This window comes from Lissotriton vulgaris, chromosome 10 (genome assembly GCF_964263255.1).
Source record: "Lissotriton vulgaris chromosome 10, aLisVul1.2, whole genome shotgun sequence".
Taxonomy (NCBI): domain Eukaryota; kingdom Metazoa; phylum Chordata; class Amphibia; order Caudata; family Salamandridae; genus Lissotriton; species Lissotriton vulgaris.
This window is the reverse complement of record NC_141698.1, coordinates 256,566,075-256,586,254: the sequence shown is the minus strand read 5'-3', so window position 1 is coordinate 256,586,254 and position 20,180 is coordinate 256,566,075. Positions and strand designations below refer to the sequence as shown.

The 20,180-nt window shown below is 41.9% G+C and overlaps 1 protein-coding gene across 1 annotated transcript in view; it reads right to left on the bottom strand.

Annotated features, from left to right (window-relative positions):
• LOC147685063 (GTPase IMAP family member 7-like) overlaps nt 1-20,180 on the bottom strand; it is a 121,517-nt gene that overhangs the window by 37,093 nt on the left and 64,244 nt on the right. Inside the window, exon 2 of the mRNA XM_086940949.1 lies at nt 18,332-19,155. Coding sequence (XP_086797075.1) covers nt 18,332-19,144 — 813 coding nt within the window. The 5' untranslated portion in view covers nt 19,145-19,155. The remainder of the gene's footprint in view (nt 1-18,331; nt 19,156-20,180) is intronic.

Genomic DNA, 20,180 nt, shown 5'->3' with positions numbered 1-20,180 from the left:
TTGGGTGGTCAAGGGTGCTCTGGGCAGTGCTTGATCAGTTGAGATTTTGGGGAGAAAAGCTGATGTAGCAGGACCTCTTGTGCTCTGGCCTCCAGAAACCGTTCATTTTTCTTTGATTTCCATGCTAACATTTATTCTCCTTATCTGCATTGGCCTGGGCGGTTCCACCCTCCCTCATTCCCGTCTTAGTGATAAGGCACTAGTGGGCATGGCTGGTGCATGGCACTGATAGATAGCTGGTTCACTTAGACTATGCCATCTCAACTCTGCACAAGCAATTACATTGTTTTCCCTGTCTCATAGCTGAAAGTAGTGTTGGTCTGTTTTACAGCAAGTTCATCAGATAACCACTATCGCAGCAGTGAGAGGAGCAGGAATAGAGAGATGTACAAGGAAGTAACAGATACTTAGTTCGATTTTTTTGCCTTTAACTTTGGTATGTAAGAATTCAGCATAAAAGCCAGAATCCCACACAATGCTCAGTTTGCGGTAACTGTCTAGAGGAAAACACAACTGAACTAAATCAAAATTGAATAACATTCATTTCCTAAACTGTTTCTAAAATCCCTGTTTTTTGAAAGCACCCTGCCCCTGCTTTGCAATCATTCACTCCATGCAGTGTAGCATCAAGCTGAAAGAAGGACTGCCAAGCATGTCAAAGTGATGCAACATCTTCACCTTGCCTTCAAACTTTAGGCAAAAGCCTATTGCGTTCCGGTACATAAAGGATTACCCCTAATATTCCTCAAAAATTACAGCAGTTAGACTGATATTGCCTATTAGGCCAGTACTGGCTATGGTGTCAATCAAAACACGGGACCACCTGAAAGCAATGTGCATGCCTCTAACAAATATTACTTTTAGCACCTAGTTACTTCTGGACTGATTATTAAGGTTGAAGATGAAAGAGTAGAGAGAGTTCACACACATTACACATTATCTGTTGCTAAGTATCAATATATCATTTGGTAATTTTTTTTGTTGTAAATTGGCACTCTCATTTCTACATTCATAATCAGAAAGTAAAAATGCAAGTATCAGAATTCATGTAAAGGCTTAATTTAGAATTTATGCACAGGTACTCTGTTGGAAATCTGCAAGGGAATCCCCAAAACATTTGTCTTCACCCTCCTGTTTTTTCATCCCATATTTGTTGGCTTTAAGGACTTTACAAACTTTACCACTGTTAACTAGGGATAAAGTGCTCTCTCCTTTAAACATGGTAACATTGGCTTACACTACTTATAAGTCGCTAGTAAAGTGGTGCTACATGTACCTATGGCCTGTGCATTAAATGCTACTAGTATACCTGCAGCACTGATTGTGCCAGCCACTTAAGTAGCCATTTAAACATGTATCAGGCTTCCATCACAAGCAATGTGTGCAGTTTTGCACTGCCATTTCGACCTGCCAAAATAAAACTCTTGCCAGGCCTAAACCTTCATTGTTAATACTTCTGTACCACCACTATTGCATACCACAAACAATCCATAGGGCAGGGCACTGTGTATTTAAAATGTTGGACATATAATATTAGCTTTTATATGTCTTGGCAGTCAAAAACTCTTAAATGTGTTATTCACTACTATATGGCCTACCCCCAGATAGGATAGCATTGGGTTAACATATTACATTTAGGAAGTGATCACTTTGATTTGGGAGCAAGTAGGAATGTCATGTTTGGTGTCTGCGACATTGTGACTAAACATCTTCTTTGATGGTAAAGTCATATTTTAAGGTGCAAGTTTGAAAATGCCCATTTTCGAAAGTTGAATGTCCAAAAGGATCATGATTTACGCCCCAATCAGTCGCCCTGCCTAATGTAGGAATTTTCCCTCATAGTGAACTGCTGCTCATGTAGTATTCCACATTTTATCCCAATAATAAAATAATACTTTTGTCACAAGTTTTCTTCACAGTTAATCCATAATTTTACAAACACGAGGATAGCATGATTCCACCATGGTTCTTTATTTTACATTTTCAAATGATTTCTGAGCGCCCGTACAGGCTTTCAACAGCAGCACATGGTAAACAATTCATATAGAGTAGGCTTATGTGATTTCCACCCAAATGCATTTTGAGCCAGGGCCCTTCATTAGGGGTAACTGAAAGATTAAAAAAGACCTCTAAATCAACCTCTCAATACGACCTGTCTATGTCATACACATTCAAATGAGGTTCCAGCCCCCAGTGATTCACCCTTCTATGATCCCACCTCACACCCTCATAAAACCATGCTTATATAAACAAAGTAGTGACCCCCTATGCTTGCCGAAAAATCTCCCCAACCTGAAGTACACCCGAGTTGCACCACGTCCATATGAAAAGCATACCAAACTGAAAAATCCCCCTAATTAGAAATGCCGCTTCTAATACTTAATACTTGTAACACTCATAAATCGCCACAAACCTCCCCTAAACTCCCATTTCTCAACCCATTTCCTGTTGTTCACAAACCCGTTGTTTGTAACATGAATAATAGACCTGTGAAACTACCTTGAAAACCACGGCCCGCAACCTTATCTCCACTTCCGCGCTCTTTCAAAAATGCTGAGAATGTGTGATTACCTCCCTGCCCTCAAACTCTCCAACTTGAGTCCCATCTGTTTCTCCAATCAAGGTGATTTAACACTGATCCTGTGACTCTTTTCAATTATAGCTGCGAGTCTTAAAGAACGAAAGAAATGTAATGCAGTCTTTCATTTTGCCAATGTAACCCCACATATACGGATACATTACTACAAACCTAACTTTCCAATCTGTACATGTTTTCTGTCCCAGCCACATTGTAATCCCACCCTCACCAGGATCCAAAATAAAATTATAATAATATCGAAGTGTTTTAACATATTGACCGCCTCAAAATAAAACCAATACGTGCCCTTAGATAAATAAGAACTCGGGATCCATGTTAAAGTGAAAAACACCAGTATGAGCAGGATTTAAATGTCCCATCATCAACATGTTATTGCTTTCAGTTATGTTCATCCGTAACCGCATGAGATCCATTCTAAGTGTTATGTGTTCACTTGCTATCCTTTGAGTGATGTTTCTTTCACTGCCATTATTATTTTAAATTTCCTCATATTCATCCATAGGGTGCAGACTAGCGTAGAGACAGACCATTGCTAAGCAGAAAAAAGGGATAAAAAGAATGCACTCCAGAGGAGTGCATTCTTTCATCCCTTTGTTCCACTTTTAGAAAATTCGCATTGTGCTGCCCTATTTGGTGCCTGCAGCCTGTCCCTGGTTTACATGCCTGGGTAGCAGGTCTTTGTTTATTCCTCCAAAACAGCCACACAATAGAGTTTCTAGGCGTGCCTGAGTGGGCCATCAACTGGCAGAATGGGTGGCTGGAGCTAGCTAGGCTCAACCCCACTTGCAACTGAATAGGCTATGCCCTACCTTCACACACCTGACTTGTCACCACTGCATTATTCATGCAGCCAGCTTGAAGTTAGGACATAAGAGGCAAGAAACTTCAAGGACTTCAAAGGAAATTCTCTAGAATCTTCTTCTACTTCAAAGTAAGTGCCTTATATAAATAGTGGACCCTCAGACCCAACTCTTCAGTACACTCCTGTGGATACTACAGTAAAAGGAATGCTGTGCCTTTCCACTGCCAGAAGGACTGGCAAACTACTGCCTGGCTGCCTGCTGTCCTGCTTGGTTAGAAGGAAAACTGGACCTGCACCCTTTATCCAAGGATGAAGTTACTCTAAGGGTCAACTGGCGGACCTCCTTTTCTGGGTTATAAGGACATAAGCTCCAGAGGATCCCTGTAACTGCCCAGCTGACCTGCTGCCTGAACCTGCCTGAGGCCTGGTGTTCTCTGCTAGATTAGGTTCTTGACCATTATGAGGTGTCGCCAGGTCATGGACCTTTGGTGTGGCATCAGTTGAGCTCCCCTCCATAGAAAAGGAAAACGTTTTGGGCTCTTTGAAACTACAAACAGGTCCGTTCATACCAAGATCTTGCCACCTGCACCACCCGGCAAGGCAAAGCTCTGGTAAACCCTGACTTTTCGCTCCACAGTGACCACCTGGGACATCTGGTAACATGAAATCTGCACTCTCCACTACAGATTTTACAGCTCGCGTCGACTACCAATGGAAAGCTCCATCAATGACTGTCTGCAACGCCTGAACGGATCTTCGCGCTACAGCGACCATCCGTGATGCCCAGCCTGCTCTTCGTGCTAATTAGACAATGTTGGGCCCAAACATTTTGCCTTCCTCCTCCGTTTTGGCTGAATTTGTTTTTATGGCTTTAAGCCTATGAGCCCTTTAACACTGCTAACCAGTGGTAAAGTGTATGTTCTTTCTGTTAAAACATGGTAACATTAGCTTATCCAAAATTGGCATATTTAATTTAATTGTCAGTCCGTACTAAAGTGCACTATATGTGCCCAGGGCCTGCAATTTCAATGTTACAAATGAGCTTGCAGCACTGATTGTGCTACCCACTTAAGTAGCCTTTTAAACATGACTCAGGTCTGCCATTGCAGAACCTGTGTGTACAGTTTTAAACTGCTTTTTTGACCTGGCAAGTTAACGCTCTTGCAATGCCCAAACCTTCCATTTTAATACATATAAGTCACCACTAAGGCAGACCCTGGACAGCCCAAGGGAAAGTTGCAGTGTGTTTATAAAGTAGGACATGCCTTTTTTAAGTTTTACATGTCCTAGTAGTATAGTAGTAAAAAACTCTTAAATTAGTTTTTCACTAGTGCAAGCTCTATCTCTCCCATAGGTTAACAGTGGGATTACCTTATTACATCTTATAAGTGTAATTTCCAATTGAGGAGAGATGGGACCCCCAAGTTTGTTTCCTCTGGAACTGCCATTTAAAATCCTAACACATGGTGGAATTAGATTTTAAAAACTTTTTAAAAATTGGCATTTTTGTACTTTAACCATTTGCTTTCTTCTGCCTATCTAATAATAATGATTCAGAAAAGGGGGTGGTGATGAACAGAGTGTCTGAATTAAGCAGACAACTCGTACCCAGTCCAAAGATCAGGGCTTGATCCATCACCGTTTTTTAGCTCACTGCACCATCCCAGCTCAGAACTTGGCTATCTGCAAATTAGTCTGACCCTGGCCCAGTGCATCATGGGAACAGGGCAGACCAAACTACCAAGCCAATTCTTATACTGGGAAGGAAACAAGCTACCGGGGACCGGTTTCTGGCATTTCAGCCATCTTCGGCCCGGCTTGCTTGAATCCTGATGGTGCAATGAGCTAGGGACTCACATCTGAGTATACCCTTCCACGCTTATGGTGGACAAAAATGATTCAGAAAAGGGGGTGGTGATGAACAGAGTGTCTGAATTAAGCAGACCACTCTTACCCAGTCCAAAGATCAGGCTTGATCCATCACCGTTCTAATAATACACATACATGCCTGGGGTGGGTGGCACCTAGGCTTTAGACAGCCACACACAAATGGAGTTTAGGTGAGACTGATGAGCAATCAATATCCTGATGGGCCATTCTGGGTAGGATGGGAGGGAGGAGCTGACACACCTGAATAGGCTGTGTCCTGTCCCCACACAAAGGGCTGCATATCTCCTTGCAGTGATTTTGGAGCCAGGGCAAGAAGAGCAGGGACTTGGTGCACTTCAAAGACCTCTCTGTGAAGTATTCCCCACTTCATAGGGAGAACTGAATGTAAGTACCACCAACTTCGTACACTTCTGGACCTGTGGATACTCTGCCAGGAAAAGCAACTGCTGTACTGCTGAAGGGACTGCCTCTCTGGTGGACAGCAGCTCTGCTGTGCTGACCTGCTGCCCTCATGGCTGTGAGTGAGAAGGACTGGATCTGCATCTCTCCAAGCCAGAACCAGCGTGACTCAAAGGGCCTGTCTGCTTGCCTCCTGTTGGAAGTCCCAGGGACATTATTCCACTCACCTACAGTACCTTGACTCTACCATCTGAGAGTCTTGCCCTGCCAAGATATGGCAATCCACCCTGGGCCCTTGGAAGTGAGTATTGAGTGCTACAAATTTCAAAATCCACCTATTGCTGTTGTTGTGCAGCTCTGGACCGATGCATCGATCTAGACGGCCATGCATTGCAGCAGCTACATGGACCAAAGACATTGCATCACCCCCTGTGCAGCACATTGCCTCTGGTTATCTATGTATCCTTGCCTTGCACAGCTCAAAGGCGATGAATCAACTACATCTTGGGGTTCAACGACAACAGATCTCTGATTTGCATGTCTCGGAACCGACGCATCACCTACATCCTAAGGATCCACACCAATACATCACCTCCTTTGCTCCTTTGCTCCTCGCTTCTCATTCTTATTGTCAACGCAACCACAAACCAAAGTACTGTTTCAGTGGGCCAAGGGTGGTGCCTGTATCTGACCCACGCTCCATTACGTTCGGCCTGATATTTTGGATTTGACCTGGTTCAGCATGACCAAAGAGCCCCTGTTGGCACTTTATGCTTTTAAGGAAATAATTAAACATATATTTATAAAAATGTATAACTCCGGTTATACTTATGGGATTTCTTTGTCATTTTGGGTTTGTTTTGTCCAATATATTAAGCTCTATCTTTCTGATCAGGCATGATATCGTTTTGTGTGTTGTTTTCAATTATTTACTGTTAGAGGTGTTGAGCCAATACTTTACACATTGCCTCTTAAGTTAATCCTGATTGCTCTGTGCCAAGCTACCAGAGGGTCAGCACAGCTTAATTAATGGTGTGTATCTGATTTACCCTGACTAGGATTGTGGTTCCTGCTTGAAGAGGGTACCTACCTCTGCCTATCAGAAAAACAATCTCTAACAGCAGACCATCCATGACATTCTGTCTGCTCCTTGCGGCCCTTTCCACCACAAATGGAACTCATTGCACTGGACTTTGCTAGTAATTCTTTCAGCAAGACTAACTTGGTGTCTGTATTCAGTCCATGCTCTTTTATGGTCAGCCTGAAGTTGTGAGACTTTGACCTGGTCTCACACGACCAAATAACCGAAAGTGGCACTGTGTGCTCTTTGGCACTACACTTACCTGAAATCTTTAAAATTGCCTATCTCTAGTTCTACTGATTGGCTTTTTGTCAATTTAGTGCCAAATCATTTATCAAATATTCTCTATGTTTTTAAATTGGTGTCAGGTTTTTCTTGTGTCATGTTTTTACTTTAAGACTGTTGATTATTATTATTTTTTTATTATTATCTTATGTCAGCAAGCAGTTATATAACAACAAAACCCCAATTTAATTAATACGAAACAGAAAGCCGTTATAGACATAGCTCATTATACATCATCATTACAAACTCAATGATTAATCAATAAACAATAAATTCATATCCATTTTGATAAAGGAGCCCATACATTCTGTCCAAACAACTTTTTTTTGCCCCCTTCGATTTATATGCAGCAATCTCCAAATACTGTATAGATAATGATCTAAATTGCCAATTATTAAAAGTTGGTGGATCAGGGTCGAGCCATTGAGAAGTAATACAGGATCGATAAACCGACATACAAATAAATAAAAATCCTTCCTCTACTTCCAGTCTGATTCCAGCTTGATTTGACTGAAGACCCAGAATTACCATTTCTGCAGATAATTGCAAGTGAATACCCAAACTACTTTTTATAAAAAATTGGATATCCATAATAAATTGAGACAGTTTGGGGAAATTAAAAAACATGTGAACAGAATCAGCAGCAATACACCCACAGCGATTGCACTTATCACCACTTTTGGTTTTCCATTTTGCCAATTTGGCAGGGGTGTAGTACAGATCAATAATAGACATGAAATGTTGACTTTTTAGTGACCCATTAAACAGAACTTTAGTTGACAGTTCAATTGCTCTGATCATGTCTATTTTGTCAATATCCAATTTTCTTTGCCATTCATTTTCAAAAAAACATAAATGATCTTGCAATCTATTTAACGTAAGCTGGTAAACTGGACCAATTTTCCTTTCACGTCTACTATCTTCTAATATATCAATTCTATTCATCATTGACAGATCTTGAAGCCCTTTATGATCCCAAAAACTTTGTGTTTGGAGATACTTAAAAAAATCTGTCCTTGCCAGATTACATTTATGCGGCAAATAAGTAAAAGAGGCAACTTGATCCCCCTGGTATAGGTCTCCTAGTATACAAACTCCAGCAGAATGCCATCTTATCATCACCTGATCCCTTAAGACCTCTGGTAGGGCCCGACAATTAATTAAGGGTATGTAATAATTCAAATCATAACACATACCAAATCTCTTTTTTAGTTGCTTCCAAATTTGAAAAGCAGTCATCAGAATTTTAAATTTCATTTTTTTTATAATAACTAGGCTCAATTATTCTTACTAGACATTGCCTAGCCTTTTTCCCTAGTACCATTTCGTAAATTGAAGGGCTAACAGATTCTCCTATACTCATATCCTGAAAAATTAAGATACCCATATATTTCAGTAAAACAGCCCAATAATACAACCGAAAATTGGGGATCCCCCACCATCCTCTCACTCTAGGGAGAATACACCAGTTCATTGCTCTTCTGGATCTATGATAGCCCCAAAAGAACCTGGAGGACATTCTATCTATCTTGGCAAATAAAGAAGTTGGGAAGAGCAGAGGGATCGTACGAAATAAAAATAAAAATTTCGGGAACATTAGCATTTTTAATACATTGCTACGACCATATAATGACAAGTGGACATCATTTAATGTTCTATTAGCTGAATCCAATATGGGATCCACATTAAGCCGCACTATATCATCTATTTTAGCTGATATTTTGATGCCCAAATATAAAGCGTCTGATGAAATATCTAAATTGTTTGGGCGACCGCCTTCCAAATGGATCAGCCGGGTTTTAGAGACGTTCAGATTATAGCACGAATATCCCCCAAACATTTGCGCCATTTCCACTATTTTTGGTAAAGCGCTCTTAATATCTGATGTTACAATAGCAACATCGTCTGCATAAGCAAACACTTTCAACCTGGTATGTCCTAACCGGAGTGATTCCAACTTCTTTTTCCAGTCTGTTTAAAAAGGGCTGTTTGAAGTGCTACATAAATGGTTTATACATTGCATCTGAGTTAAGCCTGACTGCTTTTGTGCCAAGATACCAGAGGGTTAAGCACAGTTTCAAGTTTCAAGTTTATATTTATTTTGCATAGTTAATTAAAACCATTGCAGTAAAATATTCTAAAATTCTTAAAACATCCTTGTTTAAAACTAGTAAAAAGTCAAAGAGTGAGAAGTTCATGACAGTTTAAAATGATAGTTCAATGAAGCTGATTAAAGATATGCATTTATACACTGGCTGCTAGAAAGTTCTTATCTCAGTTTGCGTTTGCTCTCACCCAGCTTGACCATTTGTCGTTGTTTCCACATGGACTCTGCTTGTTACACAATTTGTCCCCCTGGTGGTAAATGGACATATTTGATAAGGTTCTGCGAAGTCTTTTTGCCTATATACTGGTCGGCTTGGGTCGGCGGATTTTGTAGAGCTGTTTTCACTGTTTTTGGCATTTTCCGTTCGACCACCATCAGAAACTTGACAAAGCTGCAATTTAGTTTGGTGTTTGACGGGTTTAAGCAGGTCTGCAGGTCTTGCCTTCTGGTGCGGATGCCTTTCTGCTTGAATTGTTCTTTAAAGAACTGTTGCCGAGCTTGGTGCAGCTCTTCACATAGGCAGATTACATGAAGGATGTTGCCATTGTTAGAGTTACACAGCCTGCAAGGATCTTGTCAATTTTTCCTCAGCCATGGTGGTAGGTGTCCAGTGCATGGAAGAATCCCTAGTCTGTGTTTTAAGAAATTCAATGTTATGGCTTTGGGATAACCCTCATTAAAGTATGTTTGTGGAGTTAGTGATTTGTGGGAGTTGAGAGTCATCCATGAGTGAGATCTTTTTGAGAAAATCGCTTTATCCTCCAGTAAGGAGAGTGATTTAAAATGTTTCCAAACTAATTTTTTGAAGTTGGGGTGACACAATTGTGAATCCCAAAGATCAGAGAGTTTAGTGACTTTGCAGGCTAGCTGAAGATGATTTCTCCCCTCAGAGAAATCCCTGTGTTCTGTGTCACGCCACAGCAGATAGTTTAGCGTGTTTGTAGTGGTGCTTCTTACCTTGTGCCAGCAGATGGTGTATGCCCCGTACTTGGCTAAAACTTGTTTTCGCAGGCCAAACTCCAGCCTTATTTGAGCCGGTGGTGTGTAAAGCAGGAGAGAGAACATGGTTCTATAGGCTTTAACCTGCATACTACCCAGGTCTTTAGCATCTCTTCCCCACATTGCCTCACTACCGAAGGTGATCGAGGGGAGCAGTTTGGCCTGAAGTACCTTCAGTAACAGGGTCAAAGTTGGGCCCATCAGTTGATTTGCCAGGTTTTTCATCGTCATGGTGATCAATAAGCCTCTCCTTCTTATTTCCTGTTTCTGACGCACAAAAGACCCTTCTTTGTCGAATGTAACTCCCAGATATTTGTACTCACAAGCTGGGACAATTTTTGTACCGCAGAGGAACCAAATCTCCAGTGGGTTCTTTTTGTTATTTATTGACATAGTCCGTGTCTTGCCGATGTAAGTGTGGCTAAGCAGCACTACGTCTTCTGCATACATAAGAATTGGTTAAAGTTTTCCCACCTACCCTAGGTGAGTGGGAGTTGCAGGCATTGAGCACTATTGGGAGGTTTGCCATGAAAAGATTGTACTAGGTTGGAGCGAGCACAGTTCCTTGTTTCAATCCTTTTGTAGTGGACACTTTTGAGGACAGGTGAGCACCACTACCTAGTTTCACCTACACCCAGGTATCCTTGTGTAAGAGCATCAGCATATTTAGAGTAGTCTGTGGTATGCCCCATTGCGCCAATTTCCCCCACAGTCTGCCTCTCTCTACACTGTCGAAAGCAGCGCTGAAGTCAATGTAACACAAATGTAGAGGAATCTTAGATGATTTTGCTGCGTCAATTATTAGTGAGATTACGATACTATTTGTTGATGTTCGAGTCATTTTACGGAAGCCGGACTGGTTCAGCGGTATTACCTGGTTTGACTCAGCCCAAAGTGTAAGCTCCTCTAGTATAATGCCTGCAAAATATTTAGCTTTGTTGTCAATAAGAGCTACTAGGCTGTAGTTGTTTGGGTCAGCCTTGTCTCCTTTTTTGTAGATTGGGACTATTGTAGAGCCCCTCCAGGATGCTGGAATTCTGTTTATCAGCCTGATTTCCAGGAATAAAGGTTGCAGGATGTCCGCCCACTCTTTGCTCTTTGCTTTTGCTTTTTATATAGATAGAGGGCAGTTGCAATGCCATTCGGTCCCGGGGCACCTTCTTTCCTGCCTTTGGCTACCTTTTTTTTAATTAAGTCTGACTGCTGGTGCCTCGCTGCCCCCAAAGGATTGATTTTTGTGTCTGGATGGACCTGCTCCCATTTCTCTGAAGTGCTTGTTTCCAGTTGTCTCTCTGGAATCCAGCTGGTACCAATTTGGACTCCTGCATTTTCTGTATGGTTCTTGAAGTGGCTGGAGAGATATTTTATCCAAATCTCTTCAGAGATGTGATACCCTATACCTTTGTGTTCTGGACGCATGATCCCGTTAACTGTTTTCCAGAAGCAGGCACTGTTGGTGCTATTTATATTGTGTAAGAGTTTTGCCCAGACTTCATTCTCACCATCTCTCTTGATATTCCATTTTAATCTTTTGAGCGCTGCCCTTTGATGTTCCAGAGATACTCATGCGCTAGTGTTCCTAGGGGATCTTCTCAACTTGTGCAGAGTCAAATTTATTGATCTTTTGAGTTTTTTTAGCTGTTCTCTCTGCTCTTTCTTTAAGTTGTTGTTACTGCCCTCTTTCCGTAGGTTGTATTTTGAGGAGGGAGTGACTGCAAGCTTTATAAGCAGTGTGGTGATAAAAGGACCCCAGTAAGTAATATGGACGTCTGTGGTCAAGGCTTGCATATTTAAGAGTTGTATTGCAGTTTCGGCCTGGTGGTTAGAATTGTCTGTCGTGCATTTGATCCTTTTTTGATCCAAGGTATGGATCGCCCCCATAGATGTATCTGGCCTGATTAAGCTCGGCACAATTGCTATTATATAAAATTCCTGGGAGCGATGATCGCTGCCACCCATATCGCCCATTCTGAACCCAAGAATATATGGGAGCACCGCGAGGCTTGCGAAGGTGTAATCCAGTATGGAGCTTGTTGTCGTGGAATAAAAACAATTAACTGGAGGAGAGTCTGCCGGAAATCTTCTGTTTAATGCACAAAGGTATTGATGTCTAGGTCATCAAAAAAGCGGCTATTGCGGCATTTTTTTATCCTGTCTAGTGGGACACTTTGTGTAGGTATGTTGTAGATTCTAGTTAAAGCCAGTACCTCCTCCCTTTCTGCCGAGCCAATGAGATAAATTTTTAGGTCCCCTGTCAGGATGAATAGTGGATTTTCCATCTCAGTAGCATACTCGGCAATTGGTTGGTAATTTTGGTCGAGTCTTTTGCTTTGCTTTTTGGATGTACATACGAATTGATTAAACAGACCTCCATTTCTTTTCCATCAAGGACAATGCTAATTTTGGCTGCTAGTATTGCACTTGTCATTGATCCATGAGAGTTGCTGAAGCTATTGTTGTTGTGGAGTCATAGGTAACCAGTCCTCCCGAGTGATGGCCAAACCTGCTGGTCCTGGTAGCTGGTGTGACGAAGCATGTATAATCCTGTGCTGTGGGTCTTTGAGACAAGTTTTTTACAGCATTACTATATCAAAGAGGGTGACGTAGTTCAGAAACTCCAGATCTTCGATTTTTGAGGCTAAACCATTAGCGTTCCACAAGCATAGGCCTAGGGCTGGTTCCTTTGCCCTGCTGTAATCTCTATTTCGTGGGTTACGCACAAGTTAATTAGGAGTTTGCCGGTGTTTCACCCTGGCAGAGATTGTGGTTGCTTCACAAGTTTCACCCACACTTAACCGCTAAACCTATTTCCAACATACTCAAATATTCACTTTTTGCAAGGGCCATACAGTATATCATTTGTGATGGAGTAACCTCACCTGTAATCTTAATATCAGCCCCAAATTAACTGAGCCTGTAAACCCATTCATATTTTACTTTGGGCAATCAGAGGGCTAAGGTATATTAAACTGTGCGGAAAACTATAATTTGCTATGAGTTGCAAATACTACAGGGACAGATTTATCAGTGTACAATACAAAGCAACACAGCAAGGCCACTTACTGCACTGCGGTGAATGGAGATGGCATGAATGCACCATATTTACTAACATATGGGCATTGATGCTCTCTAACTGTACCAGCATACTCAGTGTAACCTCTCACCAATGCAGGCACACTTGCACCGTGGTGGAAGGGTGGCTGTGCTGCAGGCAGGATTGCTTTTGTGCCAGAAGGGACACCTTTCTGGACAGCAACAATCCTTAGAAGTGTTTTCCTCTTAATATGTGTGCTGCAGAATGAAGCACACTAAGAAAGAAGAAACAACATTAAAACATGAATCTATTTTTCTTCATTGCACCTCTATCGGGAAGGTCTAGCATTTTGATGAATTCCCAGGTTTACTAGGCTTGCTAAATCTAGGATTGTGCCAAACTCCATGGAGTTGCATGGGAATACCCACACATCCACCCATGGAATGCCTTCCCCAGGCAGAGGAATGCCAGGCAGTGACTTGTGCTGCCTTGCTTTACTCAAGATTTACTAAGCTGCACACTGCTACACAAGGTGGCCTTACGTGGCTTGGTGGATTCGAATTAGGGATAGTGTTGCCTTTGCATCACCCTGCAGCACACAATGACAATGCAACCCTATGATAAATCTTGACCCAGATCTCTCAAGAAGCCTCATGTCAAATATGGTAGTTCACTCAATGTTATATATGTTATTATTTGTAGATTTGCATTACTAATTAAGTAGAATGTAGCCTCCTGGGCTCTAAAAATAGGTGATGAAAAGAGGGCCCCAGCAATTCCTCTTCTAGTTTTCTCAGAACATCATGTCAGATCTGTAGGTGGGGCAGAACTGCTGCCAATCACCAAATTAGTGAGGTAGGAAGAAATCAGGCTATCAAATTACTCACCAGAAGCATCAAGCTGGCACTTTTGTGTTTTGTGCCGCAACTCCTCTAATTTGACCGAAACTTTCACAGCTACTTTCTGCACTGTACACGCTCTATGTTTGAGGGAGAACCTTGTACCTCTACTTCATTTATTGTACTTGTTCTCTGTATGTTAGGGATGTTTGCTCTGCACTTTTCAGGAGTGTATCTGTTTGATTTGTGAGCATATCTTACAATTCTGCTTGCGCTGATGTAGCCAGTGTGTCTGCCAATGAAATTTGCACTGCTGCAATTGCTATCTCTGGTTGTGGGTGGGTGCATCTGTTAGAGACAGAGAGAAAAAGAAAGAACGTTTTTATTGTAATAATATATATTTTTTAATTGTGATCCATGTTTGTGTGTAGATGGCAATTATCACGTGCCATGATGTTTATCACTACCAGTAATTTCCAGGCGTGAAAAAGTCCACAGTCCACATTATTTCTGGCAGGTCAAACATACCAAAATTTACCAGGAGACAAGCAGGGGCAGCTCCTCCATTAGGGCGGAAGAGCATCACCTCCCCATAGAAACCTGGCTGGTCGGCGTCCCCACCAATCACTATTGCAGTGTTGTGATTTGCTTAGGTGGGGGGGGGGGGGGGGTTGGGGAGGGAGGCTGCCTGCTTCCTGTTCCGCGGGACCCTGCCAGGAACTGAGACGGCGCGGACCTAGGAAGGTGCTTTTTTTTTTTTAATTAACCTCCCCAGACACAAACCCCGTGTGACCCCCCACTAGCTCCCTTCCCCACCTGTGAGTCATGCCGGACGCAAATGGTAAAACATGACCAGCAAACAGTGGAGCATGCGTTCTAGACCTAAGTATGCATATTATGCTCAATTTTCAGGGCAAAACTCAGACGAAGCAATACATATTGCTCCAGATCAATTCCAAACACCTCAATGTCGAATTTTAGCTAAGAAGGTACTTATTGCATCCAACATTGGGGCATTCATAATCAGGCTCTTTCTGTGCCAGTGAAGACTGTAGCTCAGCTGCATGTGATGTACATAAGTTGTGTTAACTAAGCTTGCATAGCTACCAGTCGTGAGTGCAACTCCTCTTGCTGCCTGGGAAGTCAGCTGATGCATACAAAGTCTGCGTCCATATGTGTCAGGGAGAAGCTTGTGCATCTGTTTATTACACTGCATTTTTTAGGTGTGAAAAAGCTTGCAATTCGGCTGTCTCTTTTGTACCTTTTCCGTCTGTGACCTGAGTTAAGATTACACTGTTAATAACAATAATGCAGCTGCCCTATTTATCAGTGAAGTTCAAACTGTTGTCCTTGGTGCAAGTGTACTGTGCATGACAGTCTTGCCTCCTGCTACTTGAGAACCACGTGCTTTTTTAGGTGATAAAGGCTACATTGACACCGTCCTTTGCAGACCAATTCAAATGGAGGTGTTATCGCTGAGCCAAGCAAACATTATTGAACTTTGAAAGTTCAAGAGCTTTGCTGAGAACGGCAAGTACTGTCAGACTGAAAAATTCAATCACTGACAGTTTCAAAGTGTGTAGTCGTGCTCTGCAGTTGTACTGTTTGTTCCGTTCAATATACCAAGGTAGTTGCAAATGAGGGCCACCAGCACTGTTTATGGGGGACCTAATCATTAGACTTTTACCCAGAAAAAGAGAGAGAAAGACAGAGAAGAGGCAAAGAAAGGGGAATAGAGTGACGGAAAAACAGTGACAAAGGGAGTACGCAGGGATGAAAAAACCTGCAAAAGTGAAATAAATGGGCAGGGAGTTTAGGGGGATTGATGAAAGAGGCAAGAGGTGTAGTCAAATGTATACATCTTTCATATTCGGCACAACAACATTCGGTTTCTGAGAAAAAGCTGGGAGTCTGGGCCCCTTGTTATTTTACAAATTAAGGACTTATCAAGCAAATTTGCATCCGCAAACGGCGAAATTTGCAGAATTTCGGCGTTTGCGAATGCAATTTTGCTCAATGGTATGTATTAAGGTAAAACAAGGAATCGGAAAATTTGCGATTCCTTATTTTGCGATTGCATTTAAGGAATTGCAAATTTTGCGATTCCTTAAATGCAATGTAAGAAGCACTAAAAAAGTGCAATTTGGCCTTAAGGAATCACAAATTACCACCAACTTCAAGTTGGTGGTAATTTGCGATTTCTTTGAAAAATGCACTTTTTTGCTTTTTTCAAAGTGCTATGTGAAGCACATACATGCTCTTAGGGCATGTATGTACGCCACATGTGCACCCATGCTTATTTCAGGGGTTCAACAGGGTGTCCTTTTGACACCCCTGCACCCTTGAAATTGCATTCTCAACTTGCGATTTGCTAATTGCTAATAGCAAATTGAGAATGTCTTCCTAGTCATTCCTCTAGGCCCTTAGGAATAAATGGGAAGGTAATTCTTAATTGCGAATCGCAATTTTCGATTCGCAATTAAGGAATATGTAGGATTCGCAAAATGTATTGCAAATACTACATACTCAAATAGCGATTCGCAAAAAACGGTATGTGAGAATTGCAAAATGACTTTTTGATACATATGGCCCTAAGGGGCACATGCATCAAGGGAAATTGCATTTGCAAACGGTGGGAATCGCGAAATTCGGCCATTTGCGAATGCAATTTGCTTTTTTGGAATGCATCATGTTTTTTTATTTTTTCGCAATTCAAGGAATCACAATTATGTTGCGATTTCTTAAATTGCGATTGCATTTAAGAAATCCCAATTTGTGATTTCTTAAATGCAATGCATGAATATTTTTTTTTGCGAATTCGCAAATAGGAAGAGGTAAATTACCATGAAGTTGAACTTCATGGGAATTTGCTAAAACTTTCAAAAATGCACAAAAGTGCATTTTTGAAAGTTTCATTTTACACATGCCCTTGGGGCATGTGTGTGTGAAAAATATTCTTAAATTAAATTTCAGGGGTGCAGGGGGGGGGCCTTGGGACCCCCCAGCACCCTTGAAATAGCATTCTCATTTTGCGATTCCTTAATTGCGAATCACAAAATGAGAATGGCTTCCTATTCATTCCTATGGGCCTCTAGGCCCACAGGAATCAATGGGAAGGGATTCCATAATTGCGATTCGCAAATTGTGAATCGCAATTATGGAAAATTAAGGAATCGCAAAAAATATTTTATTGCGATTTGTTAATGGATAGCATTTTGCGATTTCTTAATTGCGATTCCTTAATTTTCGCAATTAAGAAATCGCAAAATGATACAATGATGCATGTGCCCCTTATGTACAGCAGCCCTTTCAAAAAGAGCCACTACAGTCTTTTGAAATTAACAGCAGCCTTGCTGAGGACGGCTAAAATGTCACACGACCACTATGCAAGTTTCCATCAGAAATTCTGGAATGATCCGACTGACGAGTACTAGAACTATATCTTCTTCCAGGTGTAGCAGATCCGATGAGAAGTGTGGACGTTGACACATTCAACATATATCAAGCATAATGAGATGTGCCAGTTTTTCCACCTCAGAGTATAGTGGTCCTGCTGAGAAATGAACATCCTCTACACATTGAAGTACACTTGCCCTGCTGGTAGGACATGTTGGTCTTGTCTGGTTAAAGGAAATTCAGCCACACTCACAAGACTACTTTTCTATACCATTCCAGGTATGGCAGCCTTGGATTGTAGTGTTGCTAGGTCTCATTCTATGGATAGCTTGTATGCTTTAGAGCATCTTACAATTTAACTGCTTGGTATGGTAGAAGAAAATTACAACCCACTATCCATTTATATCAGTGGTGTCCAAAGCCGGTCCATGAAGTTAAAAGCTATGCCAGAAGCTCAGATCACCTTAGGATACATTTAGATAAATGATCGATATCATGAACACTGGGAGAAGTTACCCATACAATCTGGTATGGATCTGGCTTTTATGGAATAACTTTAGACAGCTGAAAAAAAGTACCAGTTCGTATACATAATACGCGCAAGGTAAAATATACACACACTGTCACATTCACCCCGGCTAAGCTTTTCACAGTATACAAACAAGGGGACAAAAAAGTTTCCTTCTTTAAAAGCAAGCCAGAACATTTTTAAAATACAAGTGTGTGGCAATTGGAAAATAGGGTAGAAGTATGGCCATTTGAGCTCCATTAAAATGATATTCAAAGTATAACTATTCTTGTAGATAGTTCACTGTAAATATATTGTCATCGCAATTTTCACTGGTTTTTGATTCCATCATATTTTTCCCACCTTTTACTATTACTTCAAGATTCACTCACCTGGGAATCATCATGTTCTGTGTTGTTTATTACATAACCCTTCTTTATTTTCTCTTGCCTAATCTTTGCCTCCTCTTGCATCTTTTTCACCTTCTCCTCAAAATCTTGCTTTAGTTTTTCTTGCGCTATCTCAAGTGGGTTTCTGTCTTGTCTTCGTCGCTCCTCTAGTTTCTCCAAGTGGATCTTCTCAGCTTGGTCATACATCTGACTGTTGTAGTAGGTCCCATTGTTCTGCTCCACCATCCTCTCAATCATGGTGAGAAGCTCAGAGACCTGCTCCTCCCGTTCTTCTGGGGAGGCTCTGTTGTTAAAGGCACAGTACCGCTTCCCACACTTCTCAATCAGCCCCTGCAGATCTCCGCTGCGTGAATTTTGAATGTAGTCCTGTATGGAGACATCTTCTAAATCATCCTTTCTTGTGAACACGATCATCATGTACCTCACTGCTTGGTCTCCAAAAGCATCCTGGATCCGCTCAATGGTTTTCTTCTCTTCCTCTGTAAATCGGCCGACCCTTACCACCAGCACAATGGCGTGGGGACCGGGAAGAGAGTAGGCGACCCATGATCTGACCTCCTGTACAACTTGTTCAGAAGTAAGCTCTGTATCGAAGGTGCCCGGTGTGTCAACAACAACAATGTGTTTCCCTTTCCGTTCCACCGCCGCCTTTTTGCATGTCTTGTTCACTGATGTTGAACTGGCGCTGGAATCAAACCTCTTCTCACCCAGGACGGTGTTTCCCGTCGCACTTTTTCCAGCTGATGATTTGCCCACAAGCATCAGACGCAGTTCGTGTTCTTCCGCACTCATCATGTGACCTGGAGCTGGTGACAAAATTCATGCACTTGTTAAAATACACACTTTGTACCTTCCATCAGACATAAAATATTTACACTGAGATTTCAATCGAGGAATAATACACACGTGCAACATTTGTGTTTCCATGTAAACAGCGAATAGGACCCCTCTCGACTCATCCATTCATTCACCTATTACTGACCCCGATCTGCAGGCCGTATTTGATCTGCCACTTCTGGTATTTCAAATGTTGTAATGATGGTGAAAACTCTCTGGCCTTTTTGTAAGTATTTCATAATTTAGCTTCAGCAAAACTATTTATAAGCAACGCATTGCATATTTCATCTCTTTAATAATTTAAAAGAAGTTTTGACATGCTGAAACCAGTTCATTGTCTTTAATAGACATGGGGAAATTTGAGAAGTGTAATGACAAATGAAGAGAGTGAGTTAGAGAAAGTGATTGCCTATCTTAAATCTCCACAGCTCCCCCCTGCTTCCCGCCGGACACTGGTTCCCTACGCCGAGTTCTCCCGCCGCCGCGCTATCTACACCTGCGGCCGCTGTGTGGAGAAACTCAGCTTCCCAGGGGGCACTGCTTTGGCGCTAAGTGAGCGCGTCACCACCTTGCGCCTGGAGGCGCTAGAAAGCTGGGGACCGCCCGCAATGCGGGACGCGAGCGGGATGCCCGGACGAAGCCCGGACAAAGGGCGGACAGTCTTAGACAGTCCGATACTGTCCGCGACTGGACTGGGCCATACCCCCTGCCTTTCAAGTAAGGGAACTTTTTATTACTTTACTGTTTGTGGGAATTTTTCTATCTAGTGTTCAATATGCCAAAAAAACAGCCCCCAATTGCTGCAAAAACAATGGATAACTACTTGGTTCAGGTGGTTGCGAAAATCAACAGCGAAAGGAGACAGTCACAACCATGATCAAAATAGCTTTCTGGCAGTCGATATAGCAACTTAAGCTTTACTGGACCCAGAAAACAATATTGACTCTGACCATGAGACATGTGTCCAAAATTTAAATGATGCTCCCTCCTCCTC